Here is a 22,025-nt window from a genome sequence, read left to right as displayed (position 1 = left end):
TGTCATTCTAAAACACAGGCTGGAGGGGTGTGACACAGCCTGCTGCTGGCAGAAATCTGCCCTCACCATGTTATTGCCAAAACAATAATAAAGATTTGATTTCAAATATATATTTGAATGATTATTTAAAACACTTTATTGATATTATATTATTTACTATTTTACTCTGTATTCCAAAGGCTTTTTTTAATTAGGAAATTGATTGGGAAAAAAAGGAAGGTAACATATGTACAAAAACACAAGAAATGTGTTGAATTTTGAACCACTGCAGTGTTTGTTGCCATGCATTAATAGTTAACTGATTGGTTTCACTTGTCTAGATTAGCTTTCTTGGAAAGCATTCCTGATTAGTTGCCATAGATCACTGCTCTTTATTCCGCCTTATTTGGTATGCCTGTTAGGGCACATTCACTTTATATACTTGTACAGTAGTTTACACAGTGAGGAACACACTTATTAAACTAGCACAAGCTGAAAACTATGCAGTTTCTGTCTTTGGCTACAATATACAATTTGTGATCATTTACAAAACAGTAGAGATTTGTGTAGTTGTATTATTAACATGAACTTACCATATGGTATAGGATGTAAAGCATGGAAACTGCTGTTTCTTTACACTGTGTGTGTTATAATTGTTTCTATACATTCTATTTCAGGTTTGGATTTACTGACCTTCTTATCCCAGGGCAGGGGAGTATCTGTAAGATTTGCCTCCTCTAGGTTGGTATGCAGTCGCTGGCTCCTCTTCCAGCCCACAGCATCCAACTGTGGATAATAATGAAAGTTCTTTAATAAAACTCACAAGCCTATAAATCGCAGAAGCCAAAACTCAGTAAAGTTCTTACCGTGGGGAGTTCCTCACTGGAGTCTCCTGCCTGTGATTGGAGAGGAGAGGCCTGAATTCTCCCAGGTTTGCGGGCTGGGTCTGTTCCTTCAAGTCTTTCTGCATCTGATAATAAATTGATAATTGAGTTACAATCTGCGTATGGTCATTTCAGCTAATTAAAAAGACACAGAACCTTCTGAGTTCTGAGCACACAACTCCAAATTAGCCACATTTTATTTAGGCCTTTTCAAACTAAGAAAGCTACAACATGATTACTTCTACTCTCATGAGTTTACACTAGTCTTCCTAGCAATATAAGATGTAGGAGGCCTTTAATACACAGACTGCAAAGAACTGCTCCATGCTCACAGCTGGGACTCTTTATTTCTTTGCTGGCATAGCACAAATGTTAACGCTGTTCTCAAAACAGCATCTCAATAAAATCCTATAAGTCACTTCAAAATCACTAAGACCACATTTGGCCAATAATGCTTCTCCACAAAGTCACTCTTGAGGGGACAAGTCAGGTACAAAGGGGCTGTCTGCCACACCATCAACTCCCAAGTTGAATTATTTCCTGGACTCGTTTTTTGCCAACACTAATCAACAATTGTTGAAGACTTTCATCCTGGCCATATCTGCTTTCCGGTACTGGTAATCGATGGTGTACCTAATAATGTGTTACCCTACTTGTTTCTGCAAAATGATGCCTGTGATCCAAGATAATTTGTAGACATGGACGCTGTCTGCAATTAAGCTGGTTAAAGCTGACTGACTGTACTGGACATCTTATAATTGCAAGTTTACATTGCTACTGGAAATAATGGGGTTTTAATTAAATCAAATAAGAAGTCCATTTTTAAGGGAATTTCTCCTTGGCCTAATGAATGGGGTGAAGCTCTGCACATTGCGTGCACCAACCAAGTGCAAGCAAATATATGTTTTTTCATTTTACTTGGGTGTGCTTTACAATGTGAATTTTTACCACATTCATTAAGCTAAGGGAAAACTCCTTTGCAAAGTGAAAATCCCCTTGAAAGTGTACAGCCTATCTGCGTTTAGTAAATCAACCCCAATATGTCCATTAAATGCTGAAGCAACTAATGTAAAGCATTTGTAAAGGCTCTTTTTTTGTTTTGTTTTTTTAATAAACATATTATACTTACCTGTTCTATGCAATGACATTTCACAGATTGGCCCCAAACCTCCTCTTCTGGGGTTCCCCGCTGGCACTCCAGTCTCTTTCTTCTCAGTGCGCCAACATAGGAAAAGCCATTTCCTGTAGGGGCACACCTGGGGGCTTGCTCCCAAGCCGGACTGTGTGCATCTATAGACATACGGCATGGCTCTGTCCCACGCCCACTCTCTGTTCACAGGATTTGACTGACAGCAGCAGGAGCTAATGGCTCCCACTGCTGCCTCTCTATTCTGAGACCAGTGCCGCTGCAGATGGGCACAGAGCTGGATCGAGACAGAAGTCAGGCATGTATAACAGGGGGTGAGGGGGTGATACTTCCACTTGAACATTTTTACCTTAATACAGGGAATGCATTAAGGTAAAAAAAATATTATGCCTTTAGAACCACTTTAAACCTAGTGGACAACATATGCTCTGAATAGCATGGGGTTTGATCTATTGGACTTGTGCTGAATATCTAGTACTCTGGTGACAACATTTTTGTTTGACTGTTTTGACTGGATAGTACCCTGCCTTTCTGAAGGACAACACGAAGATCTTAACCTGTACAAACAGCCATTGACATCATAAAAGGAGATGCTGCTTTCCATGACCCACACATCTACAATTTTGGATGCTGCAATAGCATATTACCTAAATACAGGTGCTACATATAAAGAGTCTGCTTTGACAACAACTTATTCAGGCTAAATATCCTTTTTACCAAGCTTGTGGACAGGGGCAGACTGACAACTCATGGGGCCCCCGGGCAATAGGGGATCATGGGGCTCCTGTGTCCTTGCCCAAACTCAAAAAAGCCTATGAAAAAGGTACCAGGGGCATCTCATGGGGTCCCCTACTGACCCCGGGCCCTCGGGCAGTGCCTGAGTTTCCAAATGGTCAGTCTGCCCCTGCTTATGGATTACATCCTTTCCCCTTTTTTCCTGATTTACAAAATGTCTTAGAATTTTATTGGATAATCTAGCAACTGCCTGTTGCCACATTTGCTGAAGCATTGAATTATTTATCTGAGATTAGGCTGACTGTAGATTATGATTTATAAATTTCTATAAAAAGCCGGATATAGTTTGAATTGTGAAAATGACTGTTCATAACTTTCACACAAACCAATCAATATACACTTATTGGAATTTTTTTTTAATTGGATTGGTTTATAAGTAAAAAAATATTTTTTTTTCCAAAATGTTGGTGTTTTTTCATTTATACAAAAAAACAAAAATAGTGGTGATTAAATACCAAAAGAAAGCTCTATTTGTATGAAAAAAAAGATATAAGTACAGTGTTGCATGACCGTGCAATTGCCAGCTAAAGTAGCGCACTGTCGAATAGCAAAAATGGCCTTGTCATGAAAGGGGTAAAACCTTCCAGAGCTCAAGTGGATATCATTGGTGGGCTAAGTTGCTGCTTTAGGAGCCACTAAAAAAAAGACACCAGAAGAAAACAGACTGGATGATCTGAAACATGAAGACCCAGTGCTAATGGTCCAGAGCTAAATTTACGTATTTACAAAAAGTATATTAGCCATTTATGATCTTTTCAAATTTGGCAATTATGAAGTTGACAACAGATAATCTTGAAAAAAATAGGCAGTGAATGAGCTGACACAGAAATTGTGTTGCCAAAGATGTCAGGGCTTCTGACTGACTACATTCACAACACAGATTTAAAAGCTATCCTAAAACAAGCCCGTGCTCTGTCCTGCAAAGGCAAAGCAACAAGTTTGCTTAAATGTCCTCCTGCCTAGCAATACATATTTGATTTTCCATTCGTTACCCTTTCTGCTCCGTTCAGTCCCCTGGAACAAGTGAAGGAAGTTCTGTGTAAGCTCCATGTTTTTTTATAGGAGTATAAACAGTTTCAAAGACTGCCCTTATGTAAGAGTGATCAGCCAGCACCAGATCTTTCACATGAGATGAAGGGGAGCGAATCATGTGCCCCTTCAAGCCTGAAGTATTGTTTTTTGAATTTTGCAGCAAGGAATCAGAAAACAGTGCATGTCCTCCTTGGGAGAATGCCATTAACGTGGTTCTAAAATCAAAAGGTTTCTTTACACCTTAACGCATTACCTGTTTTAAGGTTTAAACAAAGGATGGAGCAGGGGGGCTTGGCCCGAGCCTCACTGTGCGCATCTATAGACACACACAGCTGGCTCAGGAGGGTGCATCAATAGCACACAGCTTGCTATGGTGACACTTGAAAAAAAGGAGGGGGGGGGGGGATGAGGACTGCTAAAGAAGAGGTAAGGAACCAGTACGTATGAAACTCTTTGTTTTGGAAAAAAAAATAGCAGTCTCTCACATGCTCATCATGAATGCACAGGTATGCCCACCTTTTCCACCCAGCTATTAATGGAGGACAGGTGGATGACTTATAGTTCCACTCCCTCTCTTTATATAGCGTGTTTCATTCATAGAAGCTGCAAGGGTGTGACATTTTTTAAAAAACTACTTGTCCAAGGGACTAAATTGGGGATCCAATCTACTTGTCCCTCATGACAATCTACTTGCTCTGATAGAAGGGTTGATGTTTTTATAAGGCAGAGGTGCTTTTAAAAACAAAAGGGGCTTTATGGCAAATTAAACTGATTTGTTAGAACCCCCAAACATATATATTTCTTTTAAAGCAGAGGCCCTATAGAATAAATTGGTGGGTTTTTTTTTTTAAATGTAACATGGTGTTTGCGCAGCGTTTTTTCAAACAGAATTTTTTGAAAAAATACAATACTAAACTAAATTTTACTATCCATAGGCAACATTTTAACAGCCTTTGTAGATTACCACCATAGATTCACAGAGGAGTACTAGAATTACTGCCCATGATTTGACGTTCTCAAGGAAACATCACGTGTGGGCAGATTCTTTCTGTGTGTGCAGGACCGATACGAGTGTTTGCCTTTGTGCGCGGGGGTGCTTAAAAAAAATTAAACATTATGTATTATTTCAACACTGTCGCTTTCATTTTCTTCTTTTTTAATCACTTTTATTGCTATCACAAGGAATGTAAACATCCCTTGTGACAGGTGCTCTTTATTGAGCGATCTGGTTTCAATAAGAAGCCAGATCCCTCCTCTGCCCTTAAAAGCATTTGATCAGACAAGATCGGTGTGATCTAAAGCTTTCCATTTTTAAAGAATGTGCCATTTACATAGGAGAAACCGTAAGTTATATCGCTTCCTGTTTTCTATATTATAGAGGTGAACAGATCGGTCCTGGTCTGCCTGCCTTTATGATCAGCCGGCGGAAGTTGATCGGGTGGCCTGGTGCAATGAGACAGCCCTAGAAGGGGAGATGTCCCATTCTGCTGCTTGTAAAAATCGATCCTATGGCTAGTTAGCTGCTCGGATTTCTTTTACAAAAGAGCCAACTGTCAGCTCTAAACCCTGCTGCTTGCCCACAGCAGGGCTAAATGTAGAGAAAAACCTCTTGCCCGGTACCAGGAATTGCACATCCCTGAGCTGAAGTATTGCTTCTATAAATGCAGCACCTGGGTGGAAAGAATGGGCATAACTATGCAGGCCATAGACGGTTCGTTAATTGGCCGATTTTTCATCCGAAAGAATAATTGGCTGATTTTTGCACTGTTAGTGGGGCAATGGCATTGGCCGATTTTCACGGTTCCTCATTTCGTTTATCGGTCATGCTGGAAAATTTGTGAAAAACAGCCGATTTTCGCAATCATTGGTGGCAACATCGGTTTACAGAACAAACGATGTTTCGTTTTTCGGACGAAAAATCGGCCGGTAAATGAACCGTCTATGGCCTGCATTAGGCTCTCTTGATGAACGTCTGTGCCCCTTAGCTCTATTAACCCCCCCTCCCGAAAGCTATGCCCCTTCTGCGGATCTTTGTTTATTCAGCCTGCATTTAGATTAAAAATGCTGTGTTACTTTTAAAGTTTTAGATTAGCCTGGATACCAGGCTTGTTGGGACAACGTTTTTTGCTGCCTTACAAAAAAATCCTGCACAACTTGGAAAAAAAAAACGGGGATAGAGGACATCCCAACCTACGCCATTCAAAGCCCATTTCACCTTCAAACAAATTTTTCAGTTTAGCTTGGAATGATTATGGAATAACACAAACCTGCTATAAAACCCCCGCTGTGGAAGTGTATATACAGTCCTCTTGGATTTGATCACAGTTGTCAAGTCCAGACCTAAAAAATCCAAATCTAAATCCAAAATAAACGTATAAATCTAAGTCCTGTATAATAATAATAATAATAATAATAAATCTCCATCAGAAAAGTTACTTGCTGTATCTCTTGCTGTAGTGGAGGTTACTTGCTGTATCTCACACTATCTAATGCTTAACAAAGCATCGTATATACATTTACCTAAAGTGTGTCTATCCAGAGAAGCTGACAATTATCCATGAATAGACACAGTAACAACATATCTTTGATCATTCGGTTTAGCAATACACACAGCTACACTCAACTTTGCCAGGCGTATTAAAGCAAACTTCCTTTGCAAATGCTTACAGAAATCACTGCCAAATAACTCACGAAGGTAAAATCTTTTCCATCTTATCCCTAGAGACCAAGTTTTCTTCCCCCAATTGGCCATTTCCATCTTCCTTCTCTGGCAGCATAAGGAAGGAAAAGCCAGGCTGTCAATCACATATATTAAAGACATCTCTGCTCATGTTCAGACAGCCATGTGCCTCTACACCTGCCATATGCCAATGGCCACAAAGAGCTTAAAAAGATCACAGAGAGGGCTTAAAGCAGAACTTCACTAAAATAAAAAAGGTATCACTCTTCTTCTGAAAAGTAATGGCAATTATTTTTTTTTTGGACAGATACCTGCTCTACATTTTCACTGAAATCACCTAGGGAGAGACAAAACAAGCTCTTTACTGGCTGGCATCACAATACCATTTAAAATTCAACTTTATAATACTCTGAAAAGTACATAACCCCTCTAATCCTGTTCATACATCCCAACATGCACACAAGAGGTTTATACATCCTGTTTTATTTCATCTTTTCAAGCTTCAATCCACAACCAAGATTTTCCTAGAGAGCATTTGTCCACCACAGCTTTCCCTAGACAATCAAAGCACTTTAAATTAGGCCATTACAGAAGAGGAAGTAGGTCACACAATATCCTCCCTTGAAAACAAAACCTTTTAAAAGTTTTAAATAGATACTTGCAGGCACCTGTATTTCAACCACACTTTTAGCTTTTATATAAATATACATGTGATAGGTCACTCTAAAGCAGCACACAAAATCTCTATATCACCATACTGTAGTTATCTGACACTTAAATGTGGACAACCCAAGTCATATCTAAGACACTGGGGTTGATTTACTAAAACTGGAGTGCAAAATCTGGTGTAGTTCTGCACAGAAACCAATCAGCTTCCAGGTTTTATTGTCAAATCTTAGTTGTACAAGCTGAAGGTAGAAGATGAGTGGCTGTCATGCACAGTTAGACCAGATTTTGCACTTTCCAATTTTAGTAAATCACCCCACTATCTACTAAGGCACTGCTCTATAATAACCTAGACTTTATGTGATTGAAAAGTAAAATAATTAATTCTGTTACCCTAAGTTTCTTAGAGACCGAAAGTGACATTAAACTGTATCCTTAATTTCCAAAAATAATCCAAATATATCCACTACTTAATGGGCCTGTAATCTACCTTTCATGAAATCATTTATTAGGCAAGCCATAGACCATGCAAGTTTCTTTCCTGTAACCATGGGTTGCAGGAAAGAAAATTGATCGCAGTCAGCGTTGAAGGAGGAATCCCTCCTGTGGAGCCCGGTGGGGGGCATGTGGAGTCTTTCTTGCCTGGAGAATATAATGATTACGGCTAGCGGGTATAGCCACAGGCAATAATCGCATGCTAAAAATCCGATAGGCTGGTTGTAACCAAGTCGATCCATCGAGTTACTTGGGTGCAATCAGTCTTGTCCATAGATGAATCAAATCTCAGCCAGTCCCTGCTGAACTGGCCAAGATTCGATCTATCTATGGCCAGCTTTACTGTGCTATTTCATTTCATTGTGATCCACGACCAGTTACCAAAATCAATTAAGTGGGCCTCACTATACTTTTAATAAATGTGTTAGTCTACTTTTAAAAGAAACCCACACTGAGATAAGAATAGAGGCTGCCATTGCTGCTCGCCTTCCGAAAATACTAGTTGTCTGGCTGACTGATTTTACATTCAAACACACTGCCCCAAAACAATCATGCATCAAGCTTCGCCAGAGCTGCTAAACTGCATATATGCCCACTTCTCCGCCTGTCTTACAGTCATCTCTCTTCAGCCACTGATGATGTAATTATTAATAGTGCACCAAATGGACAGTTAAAAAAAATTATATATTTATATTAGTTAGTATGTATATGATGCACAATAATTTAAAGGACAAGTTCACCTTTTGGCAAAAAATAATAAATGCACTTTGAAGGTAAAATGTTTTAGAATTATTTTTTTTTTTTTGCAGGAGCCTGGAAAGCATTGCTGATCGCTGGTGCCATGCAGGACTCCTACAGACCCGTCAGTTTATCTGCCCAGTGGGCTGAACGAAAAAAAAAAAAAACAAAAAAACAAAGTTCAGGAGCAGCTGCTGTACTAACTATCCAATGATAGTACAGCGCTCTACCCTGCTGTGCCATTGTGTTCTGACAGGGGGGGTCGACCCCCCTGCCAGAACATTCTGGTCAGCGCTCCCAGCCATTGGTTGAAAGTGCTGATCGGGAGCTGATTGGCAGACCTTTTTTCGATCATGCCCCTTTGACAGAAGCCAGCCGAAAGGCCAGCTTCTGTCGCACTGGCTGCCATATACATGGGCCAAATGTCAGCTGGTTTCTATTGAACCGGTCGATGCTGCCCAGCATTCAGCCTGTGTGTACTTGGCTTTACAGATGCCAAGAGCGGGCTATTAGTTTACCCTGCATTGCGCATGCTCCAGACAGTGTGAGTTTTTTTGGGAGAAGAGACATGAACAGTAATTTTTTTATTTTTTTAAAATCTCGCTTCAGCAAAAAAAGTACAGTACCATCACCGCCCTGCTGACATAAAATAAATAGCTAACAAGGGTTATTGCCATGTTTTAAACTATCTATTTGTGTATCTGAAATCAGATATTTCAGACATTATTTTGAGCAGTTAGAGAAAGGTAAAGTTTGCGTACAAGTTAAAAAGTTTAACTAGAAGGGAATGCAACACCTTTTATGAGTAATTTTACAAGCAGGCAATTCATCACAACCAAAAAAACAAAACAAAAAACAACCTAGTACATGTAATGGTTACACGCATTAGGCACATGAAATCCATCTTGTTCAGGTCTTATCCATTTTTTTTACCCATGAGCCCAGTGACCTTACCCCCTCCCTCCTTCTGAAATCTATGGAATCCATAGCCTTAACTTTTAACACACTTCAAAAGAATCTGTTATCTCAACTTAGGGACAGCAGACACCAGTGCACAGACCTTGGTCAGAGCTGTAAACAGCTAATTGAGTCCTGGCAGGATGCCTGTTAGTTTCGAATGACCAAAAAAATAAAAACAATCTACAGACAAAACACTTCCCTCTGACCTATCGTAAAACCTTGACCAAATCCATCAGTTTTGTCACCCATAGTTTGTAGGGCCGTTAAATTGCTAGGAACACATAGCGTGCCATAACATGTCTCCCCAGAAAGAAGCCAGGCAAGGGGATGGCCTTCCCTGAGATCTCTGCCCAATTCACAACTTTGTTAAGTTGTGGAATTGGGCATAGTGGAAGGTATTAATATTAGTATAAAACTATGTGTAAGGGAGCGCCATGATGCAGTCATAAACGTGGTGACCTCTCAGCCACCATCTAGGTAATCACAGCGGAAGTGGGAGTGGGTACCTGTCAAAATCGGGTACCCGCTCCCACCACTCCCTAAAGGTGCCACTCCTTAAACAGGGAGTGGGAAATGAAGCCTTAAAGCAGAACTTCCCCTTTTGGGTGGAGCAGCGGTTTAAACCAGGTAATTGGTCAGATGGTCTCTGTCAACACCCTTTTGATACCACAGAAAAATGAAATGTCAGGATCCTCTCTCGTTTTAACATCAACCAAGAAACATCTAACCAGACTTTACCATTTTTGCTTAATCAATTAGATTGGTGGGCTCTGAGGAATAAGATAAGTCCTCAAAACGCATCAGCCTGTTGAGATTCCATCATTCTGTCACGTCATTATATTTTGCGGATTGAACTGTGCCACTTTCGTGAGATGAACATGTACTTTTAGTCTATTTTGTGATTATAATACTTACTATTTTATACAATAAAGAGTGCCCTCTGTTTGTTATTGCAGTGCCTCTAGACTCCCCCAGTCTTGTGAGGGCACAAGGCGAGTGCATCCCATGAGGGCCAAGACATGACTGCAGCCTACTAACCTTTTCGGGCCCACTCCCTAAGCACAGGAGTATTAAAGTTTTCCGGTTCTTTGCTAAGCTGTGGATCTCTGCAGCTCCTCCATAGGCCATAGGCCTCTTTGCTGCTTCTCTGATTAATGCTCTCCTTGCCCGGCCTGTCAGTTTAGGTGGACGCCCATGTCTTGGTAGGTTGCAGTTGTGCCATACTCTTTCCATTTTTCGGATGATGGATTGAACAGTGCTCTGCGAGATGTTCAAAGCTTGGCATATTTTTTTTATAACCTAGCCCTGCTTTAAACTTCTCCACAACTTTATCCCTGACCTGTCTGGGGGCTTCACAGAATGGCTGTATTTATACTGAGATTAAATTGCTCACAGGTGGACTCTCTTTATTAATTAGGTGCAGGGATGTTGAATTCCTATTGCCCAATGCCTGGGACATGCAGTTCTGTGCTTCGGGCAAGAAGTTTTTTTTTTATACATGTAGCGGGCAAGGAGCAGGGTTTAGAGCCAACGGTCGGCTCTCGTAAAAGTGAATCAAGCGGCTCCAGAGAGGAGAGGACGTCCCCTCCCATTACCTTCTGCAGGCTGTCCAGACATCTGTGAAACCCCCCTCCCGCTTGGCGGAGGCACACTCCGTTCCAGTCCTTCCCCCCACTGCCCATTAGCGGAGAGCGCTGCCAATCAGAGCCAGGTGCTCTCCTTGTCCAGCAGCTCTCCATAAAAACACAATCAGGGCCAGGTGGCCATGCAGAGAACGGGGAAAGAACAAAAAGAAGGTGCACAGGCCTAGTGCATTACCATAAAAAATGTTTAATAAAAAATAATAAAGTAGGTGTTGTACTCACAAACGACAATATAGTCAAGGCACATCATAAAAGAACAGCTGGATCAACACCGCGCTGAGTAACAGTCCGCAATAGGGAGTTTAGACATCCAAAAGGCTGACGCGTTTCGAGGACTTGCCTCTTCCTCAGAGCCAACTGACCAAATGGCTCTGAGGAAGAGGCAAGTCCTCGAAACGCGTCAGTTTTTGGGATGTCTAAACTCCCTATTGCGGACTGTTACTCAGCGCGGTGTTGATCCAGCTGTTCTTTTATGATGTGCCTTGACTATATTGTCGTTTGTGAGTACAACACCTACTTTATTATTTTTTATTAAACATTTTTTATGGTAATGCACTAGGCCTGTGCGCCCTCTTTTTGTTCTTTCCCCATTCAGTATATTTGGATTCCCCCGGTCCATTTGAGGGCAGCAAGGTGTGCATGTTCCAGGACATTCTTAATGTGGTTGTAGCATCGAGTCCATCCCCAAGCGCAGGAGCATTTGTGTTTGCTGGTTCTTTGGCCATACAGAGAACACCTGGCTGACTGGTGGCACTCTCTGCCAATAAGCAGCGGGGGGGTCGTAACTTTTTTTAATAAATATATTAAGAATATAAATATAAAATCTAAGTTATTTATTGTTGTAGTCATCTGATATTATATATATATATACACACACACACACATACAGTATACAAAATATCCATTTTTATTTATATTTACATTTATATTGATATTGTTATTATTTTCTATTTATATTTGTATTTATTTTTGTTGTAATCTGATTGTTATCTGCAGATATATATTTTTTATTTTATTTACATTTTTTATATATATTTATTTTGTTGGTAATATTATCTGCCAGGTCTGCAAAAAATTTTTTTTCAAGAGCTGTTTTGGTTAATCCATGTAATCTTTATGTTTTTTGGTGCGCTGAATCCGAAAATGACCTCCATTTTGTCATAGGACATCACGTTTCCTGACAATTTAGGTAACTATGTTAAATAAGGCAATACCTCAAAATAAATGGAAATAGACTTATAAAAGTTTTATTACAATTTTTTCATGAAAATCCTTTCTTGAACTGAAATGAGCTCACCTACACACACTAAACTCGATTCTTCTTCCCTGTGAGGCCCCTCTTGGTGCATTTACGCTTGTGAGTAGCATCTGGAATGTCTCTGTGAAGCATCCAACAGTAGTCTGCCATCATTGTAATGCTCCATTTTCCCTGGTTACTCCTTTCCATCTCTTTAATGTCTTGGTGGAATCGTTCACCTTGTTCCTCACTCACAGCTCCCAAATTTTCAGGAAAGTAGTCAAGGTGGGACTGGAGGAAATGCACTTTCAAACTCATCAGGCAACCTAAAGCTTGAAATGCTTTCAGCATTCGTCCGATGATCTTTTTGTAGTGAGGATCTTTGTTATTGCCTAAAAATTTCTGTACGACTTCTTTAAATGCAATCCACCCTTCTTTTTGAGGATCCATCATGGTATTGACAAACTCTTGATCAACTATAAGCCTTCTAATGTCTGGTCCGACGAACACACCTTCCTTCAATTTTGCCTCCGACAGGCCTGGAAACTTGGTGACCAAGTATTTGAAGCATTCTCCATCTCTTAGAAGTGATTTTATGAATTGCTTCATCAATCCCAATTTTATGTGGAGAGGTGGTAGAAGAACTTTATGGGAAGGTACCAAAGTTTCTCGGAGGACATTTTATTCACCAACTGTTAGCACCCTCGGCTGCCAACTCTTCTTGGTCCAGTGATTTTGTCGGTCTCGACTGTCCCATAGACACAGAAAACAAGGGTATTTGGTATCCCACCCACTGGATTCTTCAGGTCAGATTAACCCCTTCTACCATTAGAAGCACAGACTCAGGGCTGAGGCTTACACATACAACATGCTGCTGAGTATCCCAGTAGTCAGACATGTCACTCAGAGCAGCACTTGTATTCGCCCCCTTTGCAGGGCACGCAGGGGGGGCAGGGGCAGAGATTGTTTACCTGCAAATAACAACAAAGGGCCAGAAGAGAACTAGGGAAATGAGGAAATAGAATTTTTTTTCCCTAAAACTTGCTTAGCTTATGTATATATTGCTGACCATCAGATTTACAGTGCTATATTTTTTTTTACATAACTCGGACAACCCCTTTAAGGTTTTTTTTGGCATTTTATATCTTAAATGCACTTATGTGAATTAATTAATAGTAATTTGGACTTTAAATTTGGTTAAAAACCAATAATATAAAAAAAATACCAAAAATTTAAAAAAGTTCATAAATTTGAAGACAATTTTGCATTTTGTGACAAATCATGACGTCTAGGAGTTTTTTCAATATTTTATTTGTTTTCAGCACATCAAAATACATGGAAATTAGATGAAAATAATCAAACAGCTTTTTAGTCGCAGACCTGTGTCTTGTTACATGCAGATTATTATATAATTTTCATTTTATTTATTTGAATTAAATTTTTTTTTATTTTATTAACATTTTTTATTTATTTTTGTTGTTATAATTCAATTATTGTTATCTGCAGCCTTGTACTGTCTGAGTCCCATCCACTGGGAGGGGAGTAGAGCCTGTCCAATCCGGGATACTCAAACAACCAGCCGATGCTTCCGCTGGCTGATTATAGAGGCAGACCAGCACCAATCTGTATGTCATTATAAGATATAGGAAACAGGAAGCGATGAGCATACTTTCCCAGAAAGGGCGTCAATTTTAAAAATGGAAAGCATTTGATCACACCTATCTTACCTTTTCAGGGCAGAGGAGGGATTCGAGGTCTTATTGACCCCAGATCTCTCCATAAAGAGTACCTATCACTGCCTGGATGTTTACATTCCTTGTGACAGCAATAAAAGAAATTTTAAAAAATTAAAGTGGCAGTGTCAAAATAAATAATTAAAAAAATAAATACAAAAAAAAAAAAAAAATATATATATATATATATATATATTTATTAAAGCATCCCTATCCCCCCCCCCCCTTTTCCCGTACGCAAAAGCAAATGCATGCGTCAGTCCTGCATGCATGCAAACAGCGATTGTCACACACATGAGGTATGATCGTTCATGTCAGATCATGAGCAGTACTTCTAGCACCAGACCTCCTCTAAAGTGGTAACCTGTAAAAGCTTTTAAAGCGTCGCCTATGGACAGTAAAATTTATGCCGTTTGTTGCCATTGTATGGGCAATTTTTAAAGCATGAAATGTTTGGTATCTATTTACTTGGCATAACATCATCTTTTATATTTTACAAAAAATTTTGTTATATATTTAGTTTTTTTTTTATTAAAATTCCAAAAAGTGTTTTTTAAAAATAAATTGTGTTTGAAAAACCGCTATGTAAATGCCGTGTGACATAAAAAAATGCAAAACCCACCAATTAATTCTTTAGGGCCTCTGATTTAAAAAAAATGTTTGGCATTTCTAAGAAATTTTCTAGCAATAAAAAAGTTTAAGTCGCCATACAGCCCCTTTAGTTTTTAAAAGCCCCAGAGATTCCTAAAAGCACCTCTGCCTAGAAAGAAAAACATCAACCCTTTGTATTTTCCATTCTATGATTTTTTTTTTTTATCATCAGGACAAGTAGATTGTCATGAGGGACAAGTAGACTGGAACCTTGATTAAGTCTCTTGGACAAGTAGCTTTTTAAAAACAAATCCCACACCCCTGTAGGTGATTTCTGAAGGCAATTGGTTCCATTCGATTTTAGTTAGGGATATCAGAGTAAAACGGGGCTGAACACAAATGCATGCCACACTTTTCAGATATTTATTTGTAAAAAATTTTAAAAACTAATCATTTTGCTTCCACTTCACAATTACGTGTCACTTTGTTTTTGTCTATCACATAAAATCCCAATAAAATACATTTACGTTTTTAGTTGTAACATGACAAAATGTGGAAAATTTCAAGCGGTATGAATACTTTTACAAGGCACAGTACCTGCCTGTGGTGACAGTGTGTGTACAGACATTTATTTTTCATATTTGTTCTTGCTAAGATTGCGAGTTTCCGCCTTCTCTGTCAAAAGGTGGTGGTGGTGGTGACAGAACGTCTAGCACTTAGCTGCTGCCTTCTGTCAGAGAACCACTTTCTTGTCACTGGGACACAGGACCAAAGTATTATAGCTGGGCATTGCACCCAAGACAAGGGAACACTAGCTTGATGCAAACTGGAACTACCTGTACTTTATTGAACAGAAATACAGTTTATATACACTCCAGAAATAGGGGCAGTGCCCCCACATGAACAATAAAACAAATATCACATCCCACACTGATTAGTTAACGAGGTGAAGTCGACAACAGTCTAATGTCATCATGTAGGAGCCTCCAAGAGGACTTGCCAACAGACCCACAATAGCTGACTCAATTAACAATAAGAATGCACACCTAGGAGACACACAATGGGAGAAGATAGTAAACATATAACACCTTAACCACTTCAAGTCCAGACACTTTCACCCCCTTCCTGTCCAGGCCAATTTTCAGCTTTCAGTGCTATCACACTTTGACAATTGCGCGGTCATGCAACACTGTACACTTATTAATTTTTTAGCATTTTTTTGAGACAGATAAAATAAACTTTATTTTGGTGGTATTTATTCACCAATTATTTTAATTTTTTTCCTATATAAATTGAAAAGTCCAAAAATTTTGAAAAAAAAGGGCTTATCTTATAAAATTTTGCAAATAAATAATCTTTCTTCATAAATCTTGATCAAAATGTATTCAGCTATCTTTTCAGCAAAAAAAAATAACCCAAATTAGTTTACAACCAAAAATTATAATTTATAAAAAAAATTTTTTACATTTTTATTTTAATTTTTATATGATTATTTACGTTTTTGATTCTTTTTTTTTAACATACTTTCACCCTAGCAGTACAGTGTCACCATAGTGGGGGGTGATGAAGATTTTTTTTTTCTTTTTTTACACAGATTGCTTTTACACCCATAAAGGCTGTAAAAGCAATCATTTCTCCTTCTCTCTGGCTGAATTCTTGCAACAATTGAGAAATACTGTGAGACCTGTGATTGGTCACAGCTTGTCACATGGTACAAGGCTGTTGTGAATAGCCTTGTACCATGTGACCTTTGTGATCATTCGCAGATTTCACAAGTAGTAAGCAATGATGTCAGGAAGTGACATCTTGCTTTCTACTATTAATGCGATTACTGATTGGCCAATCAGTGATCACATGATCAGGACCTCACACAGAGGTCCCGTACAGTGATCGGTGTTCCGCTGTGTCACAGTGGGCACCTGATCCAGGTGCCGTGCGCTCCCAGGCAACCCGCTTTGGCACAGCTCCCGTCTGGCCATTTATGTACATGGGCCAGACAGGGAGTGGTTAATAAACACATTAGAACAAGAGTCGTTTTGCTAATTACATCAAAATCTTCTTAGAGTCTCTGAATTTAGGAAGGAGGGGGTTGTAGCAGTCAATGCTAGTTTGGGCACAGAGACCACAAATCTGTATGCCGGTCTTCCAGTTCTCAGAGTGTGTGTTTTGGGGAGACATGGACTTGAATTCCAAGTAAACTACTCCAAAGGTCCCCCCAGGCACACATTAAAGAATAGAGCCCCCTCAGATGCCAGGGCCATGGTCAGTAGGCAAGAGGATAGCCTGCAGTCCCCTCCAAAGGCCCCTGTCCCAGTTGGGTCTGTCACAAGAGTTAATTGCTTAACTAACTTAACCCAGTGACAATCACTCTCAGGCTGCTGGTACCTAGACTGTGGTCCCACGAACTGGAAAATCTTTGTGCAGGGTGCAGCTGAGAGTGGCATTGTTACGCACAAGACAGAACAGTGTGAAATTGGCCAGTCCTTTGTCAGGAGTTGAAGAGACGGGTGGGGGTCGGGCACCGTGTTTGTCACAGTTCACACTATAAGAAAATTAGAGAAACAATCGTCCACGGAGGTTTGGGAGATCGGCTGGTCAGAATGACTCATGTAAATATGCTGAAAAAAGTGATCTAGATCTGGCAATATAACATAACAAATGTCCTTCAAAATAACTGATTGTAAAGGTTACGATTTTTTAAAAATAACAAAACGCAATTACTTACCTGTTCTGTGCAATGGTCTAGCACAGAGCAGTCCTGATCCTCCTCTTGTCTGCCCCACGATGCTCCAGGCCCCTCCCTTCTACCGACCACTCCATCCTCACTGGCTGCCATTGACAGCAATGACCTGTGTCTCAGCCAATGAGACTGGGGAAGCTGCTGCTCTCATGCAAACAGCAGGATCGGGATCAGGCTCAGGGGGGAGCTACATTCTTTTTTTTCTATGCATGAAGGTAAAAAACGTCAAACAAACACACCTTTGCTTTTAAGATTCAGTTTTGCAGTGAATGGACTTTCCTAAACGAAGCCACATTCACCGTTAGAAACTCTTAAAACATTTCCACGTTGCACCTTTAACATGTTGCCAATCCAAGTCCACAAAGATATAGAATTATGTGGTGTCCTAAAAATAAAAACTGAAGGAAAAAAAAAAAAAAAGGGGAGGGGGTGTATAAGAATTTCTGCTCCATTAGCTGCTTCTGGGCCAAAATGCAAGGTTTATTTAGGATCTGGTAGAAGGTATAAAACCTAGAGTATAGAAGTTCAATACTGTATCTTCTGCCTTTCTTTCTGCCAGTTAATATGTAAAAAAAATGGCATGTTCTTAAGAAAAAAAATGTTTCTTGAAGGGTGGGTTTGGATCAATCCGTTTTATACTGCAGATGCTATAAGAAATGTGTGGCACATCTGACTAAATGTTTATATTGAACTAAATCAACATAACCACTCTTAAAGAATTTCAAGCAACATAACTGGATGAATGCAGTAAAAGATTGGGTTTGTGACTAAAAGAATTTTTGGTCAGCTGTGTTTTACCACTATATCTTAAACATTATTTTGATGTGTTCAGACTTCAGCCTCTAAGCACCCCTGCCTCTAAATAGCTACAAATGCCTGCGTGTGCATGGACATACAGGCTAGCATGGAGAGGCATTTAGGGGCAATAAAGAAAAAAACTTACACACGTCCAATGGCTGTAAAACAGGCATTTGACAGCTGTAGTGCACGCGGGTCCCCTTCTGTGTCGTGGGTTCTCCCGGCCCCCAGGGGGGACCATCTGGGTCATCTGATTTGGCGGAGGATTCTTTCCGCCTGGTTTCCGAGCGATGGATTTGTCCCCTTTGCCCACATCTGTCAATTTTCGGCGTGATTGCCATCCTGCGCACGCCGGAGGCGTGGCGACGCGTGACGCCATGTCTGGGGATCCCAGATCACATGATGCAATGTTATGCACCTGTTAGTTGTGTGTCTGCTCCCAGAAACATCACTGCCCAGATTAGAGGATATCCTCCTTCCCCCTACCTATATAATACTCACTACTTACCCATTTATTCTATGATTTCCTTGCTGAGTATACCTCTGTTGTGAGTGTCATACTGCCATGCCCAGGTATTTTGTTAGGTTTGTTTCACCTTACCCCAGTTGCTTTTTGCTTTACTGGGATACCCTGTGACACAGATGTATACTTTTTGTGGACACCATTCACTCTATCTCAATTGACATGTTTTATTGGGATACTTTGTGATATAGACATATACTCTTTTCTGACACAATTTAACATTTTGTTTACTATGCGCTCTACAAAGGTCAGCTCTATGATACCAGTTCTGTGGATTTAGTCCACTGCATCTTTGTTTTATTATTACCTATCCTAATATTTTCAAAAAATAGAAATGGTTACTGGTTTGGTGTACCAAACCTTAGTTGATGCTTATGCTTCACATGTCTGGGGATCCCAGATCACAATGTGATGCATCTGTTAGTTGTGTGTCCGCTCTCAGACCTTTCCTGTGACTGCCATTCTGCTATGACCAGGTATGTTAAGTTTTTTCACCTTATCCCAGTTGCTTTTTGCTTTACTGGGACACTCTGACATAGATGTATACCCCCTTGTGGCCGCCGTCCACTTTATCCCAGTTGCCCTATGCTTTATTGGGATACTTTGTGAAATAGATCTATACTCTTTGCTGACACAATTTAACATTTTATTTACTATGTGTTCTTTAACCACTCACCTACAGGGCACTTATACCCCCTTCCTGCCCAGGCCAATTTCCAGCTTTCAGCACTGTCACACCTTGAATGACAATTGCGCGGTCATGCAACACTGTACCCATATGAAATTTTTTTTAAACATTTCGTGACAGATAGAGCTTTATTTTGGTGGTATTTAATCACCTCTGGGTTTTTTATTTTTTCTTAAACAAACCAAAAACCACTGAAAATTTAGAAAAAAAAAAAGTTTTTTCTTAGTTCTTGTTATAAAATTTTGTAAATAAGTGATTTTTCTCCTTCACTGATATGCGCTAATGAGACTGCAGTGATGGGCACTGATAGGCTGCACTGATGGACACTGATAGGTGGCACTGATGGGCATTGGCAGGCATCACTGATGGGCACTGAAAGGCAGCACTCATATATGGCACTGACTGGCACTGTTAGGAGGCACTGCTAGGCAGCAGTGATGGGCACTGATAGGCGGCACTGATGCACACTGATAGGTGGCACTGATTGACATTGATAGCTGACACTGACTGGCACTGATGGGTGACACCGAAAGGCAGCTCAGATGGGCACTGATATGTGGCATTGATGTGCACTGGTAGGCACTGATACGTGGCATTGATGTGGCACTGATGGGCACTGGCAGGTGGCATGGATGAGCACTGAGAGCTGGCACTGATGAACACTGACAGGTGGCACTGCTGGGGCTGCACTGATCATCAGGGCAAACTGATCATCAGTGCCCTGATGATCAGACACATGTCCCCTCTGAGGAATGCCGATTACCAGCTCTCCTCTCCTCACGAGCTGTCAGTTGTCACAGTTTGTGGTTTGTCTATTTTGCAGTGCTTTTTTGATGTGTTTTGTGATTTTTTTTTTCTTGGGGGGGCCAACTGGTTGCTGGGCAGATTAAAAATGCAAAATGTAATGTGTTTTTTTGAAGAGTTTTGCTGCGCTTTCAATGCATTTCAGGCCTGGTTCACAACAATGCAGTTTGTTTTTTGTCCATTTTTTTTGCATGCATGCATGTTTTTTGATGCGTGTTTTAGTTTTCCTTTTGTCCATCTTGTTGCTGGGCAGATTAAAAATGCAAAATGCACAAAACACAAACTGCATTTCAGGCCTGGTTCACACCAATGCTTGAAAAATACACACTATGCTTTTGAAGCGGTTTTCATTTTTAATCTGCCCAGCAACAAGTTGGCCACAATAAAGGGGGAAAAAAAGAAGCACTGCAAAAGACACAGACAAACGCAAATTGCATTGGTGGGAACCAGGTCTGAAATGCATTGAAAACACCCTAAACATGTTAAAATTATGGCAAAATCCCAGGTAAATGCGCTTGCAGAAAAACATGCCGCAATTAGGGCACAAAGTGTTCACACGTTTTCAAATTGTGGGCAGAATCGCGGTGCTTCCGCCCGTGATTTGAAACTACTTAGTGTGAATGGAGCCTTATGTCCTGGTGCTTGGTTTATGTTGTGTTGTGGTCGGGGATGTGATCACAAAGGAAGCATACAAGCAGCTGGGACTGTTAGAAGAATGCTAAAATTTAATTCCAGCAGATAACAGTGGATAAACAATCCTAATTATGGGCATGTCACCATATTTATTCTGGGACTATTATTATTATTATACAGGATTTATATAGCGCCAACAGTTTGCTCAGCGATTTACAATATAATGGGAGACAATACAGCAACAATACAGTTCAATACAAGAGGGATAGGAGGGCCCTGCTCCTTGGAGCTTACAATCTAGGAGGGAGGGGCTAGTGGTACAAAAGGTAGTAACTGTGGGGGGTGGACTGGTTGGAAGAGTGGAAGATTCCGTTATTAGCGGAGGGCAGGATAGGCTTCCCTGAAGAGATAGGTTTTCAGAGATCGCCTAAAAGTGAGCAGAGTAGGCGATAGTCTGATAAATTGGGGAAGAGAGTTCCAGAGGATGGGGGAAGCTCTAGAGAAGTCCTGGAGACAAGCATGGGAGGAGGAGACAAGGGAGCTAGAGAGTAGAAGGTCTTGCGAAGAGCGGAGAGTACGGTTTGGGTGATATTTAGAGACAAAATCGGTGATGTAATTTGGGGCAGAGTTAAAAATGGCTTTATATGTTATTGTTAATGTTTTGAATTTTATCCGTTTGGCAATGGGAAGCCAGTGGAGGGGTGGCAGATACAGAACGGTTAGCAAGGTGGATGAGTCTGGCAGCAGCATTCATGATAGACTGAAGAGGGAATAGCCTGCGATTAGGTAGGCCAATGAGGAGGGAGTTACAATAGTCAAGGCGAGATATAACAAGGGAGTGAATAAGTTGCTTAGTGGTTTCCGAGGTTAGGAACGGGCGTATCTTGGAGATGTTGCAGAGGTGAAGTCTACAAGATTTGGACAGCGATTGGATTTGGGGCTGAAAGGACAGATGGGAGTCCAGGATTACACCTAGTACCCTGGCATGAGGGGAGGGACTGATGATTGTTGTGTTATTGATCTTAATGGAGAAGTCAGGGGAGGGGGCACGGGCTGGGGGGAATACTAAGAGCTCAGTTTTGGAAAGATTGAGTTTGAGGAAGTGGAGTGATATCCATGCCGATATGTCACTTAGTAGGTTAGTAATGCAAGAGGAGACTGAATGGGTGAGGTGAGGGGTAGAAAAATAGATTTGTGTGTCATCAGCATAGAGATTAGAAATTCGGAAGGACCCTCTGCACACTGGTATATACCCTTTC

At 40.5% G+C, this 22,025-nt stretch overlaps 1 protein-coding gene across 2 annotated transcripts in view; it reads right to left on the bottom strand.

The window, feature by feature from the left end:
- Positions 1-22,025, bottom strand: part of B4GALNT4 (beta-1,4-N-acetyl-galactosaminyltransferase 4) — a 144,529-nt gene that overhangs the window by 90,908 nt on the left and 31,596 nt on the right. For both annotated transcript variants that reach the window (XM_089655055.1, XM_089655056.1), the window contains exons 3-4: positions 846-949; positions 673-765 (exon numbers count right to left, since the gene is read on the bottom strand). In XM_089655055.1, the coding sequence (XP_089511181.1) occupies positions 673-765; positions 846-949 (197 nt within the window). The remainder of the gene's footprint in view (positions 1-672; positions 766-845; positions 950-22,025) is intronic.

The sequence above is a fragment of the Staurois parvus genome, unplaced genomic scaffold (genome assembly GCF_062004578.1).
Source record: "Staurois parvus isolate SC_StPar_1 unplaced genomic scaffold, SC_StPar_1.0 ptg000818l, whole genome shotgun sequence".
In the NCBI taxonomy this organism is placed as follows: domain Eukaryota; kingdom Metazoa; phylum Chordata; class Amphibia; order Anura; family Ranidae; genus Staurois; species Staurois parvus.
Note: the sequence above shows the minus strand (reverse complement) of the source record. Positions and strands in the feature narration are given on the sequence as shown.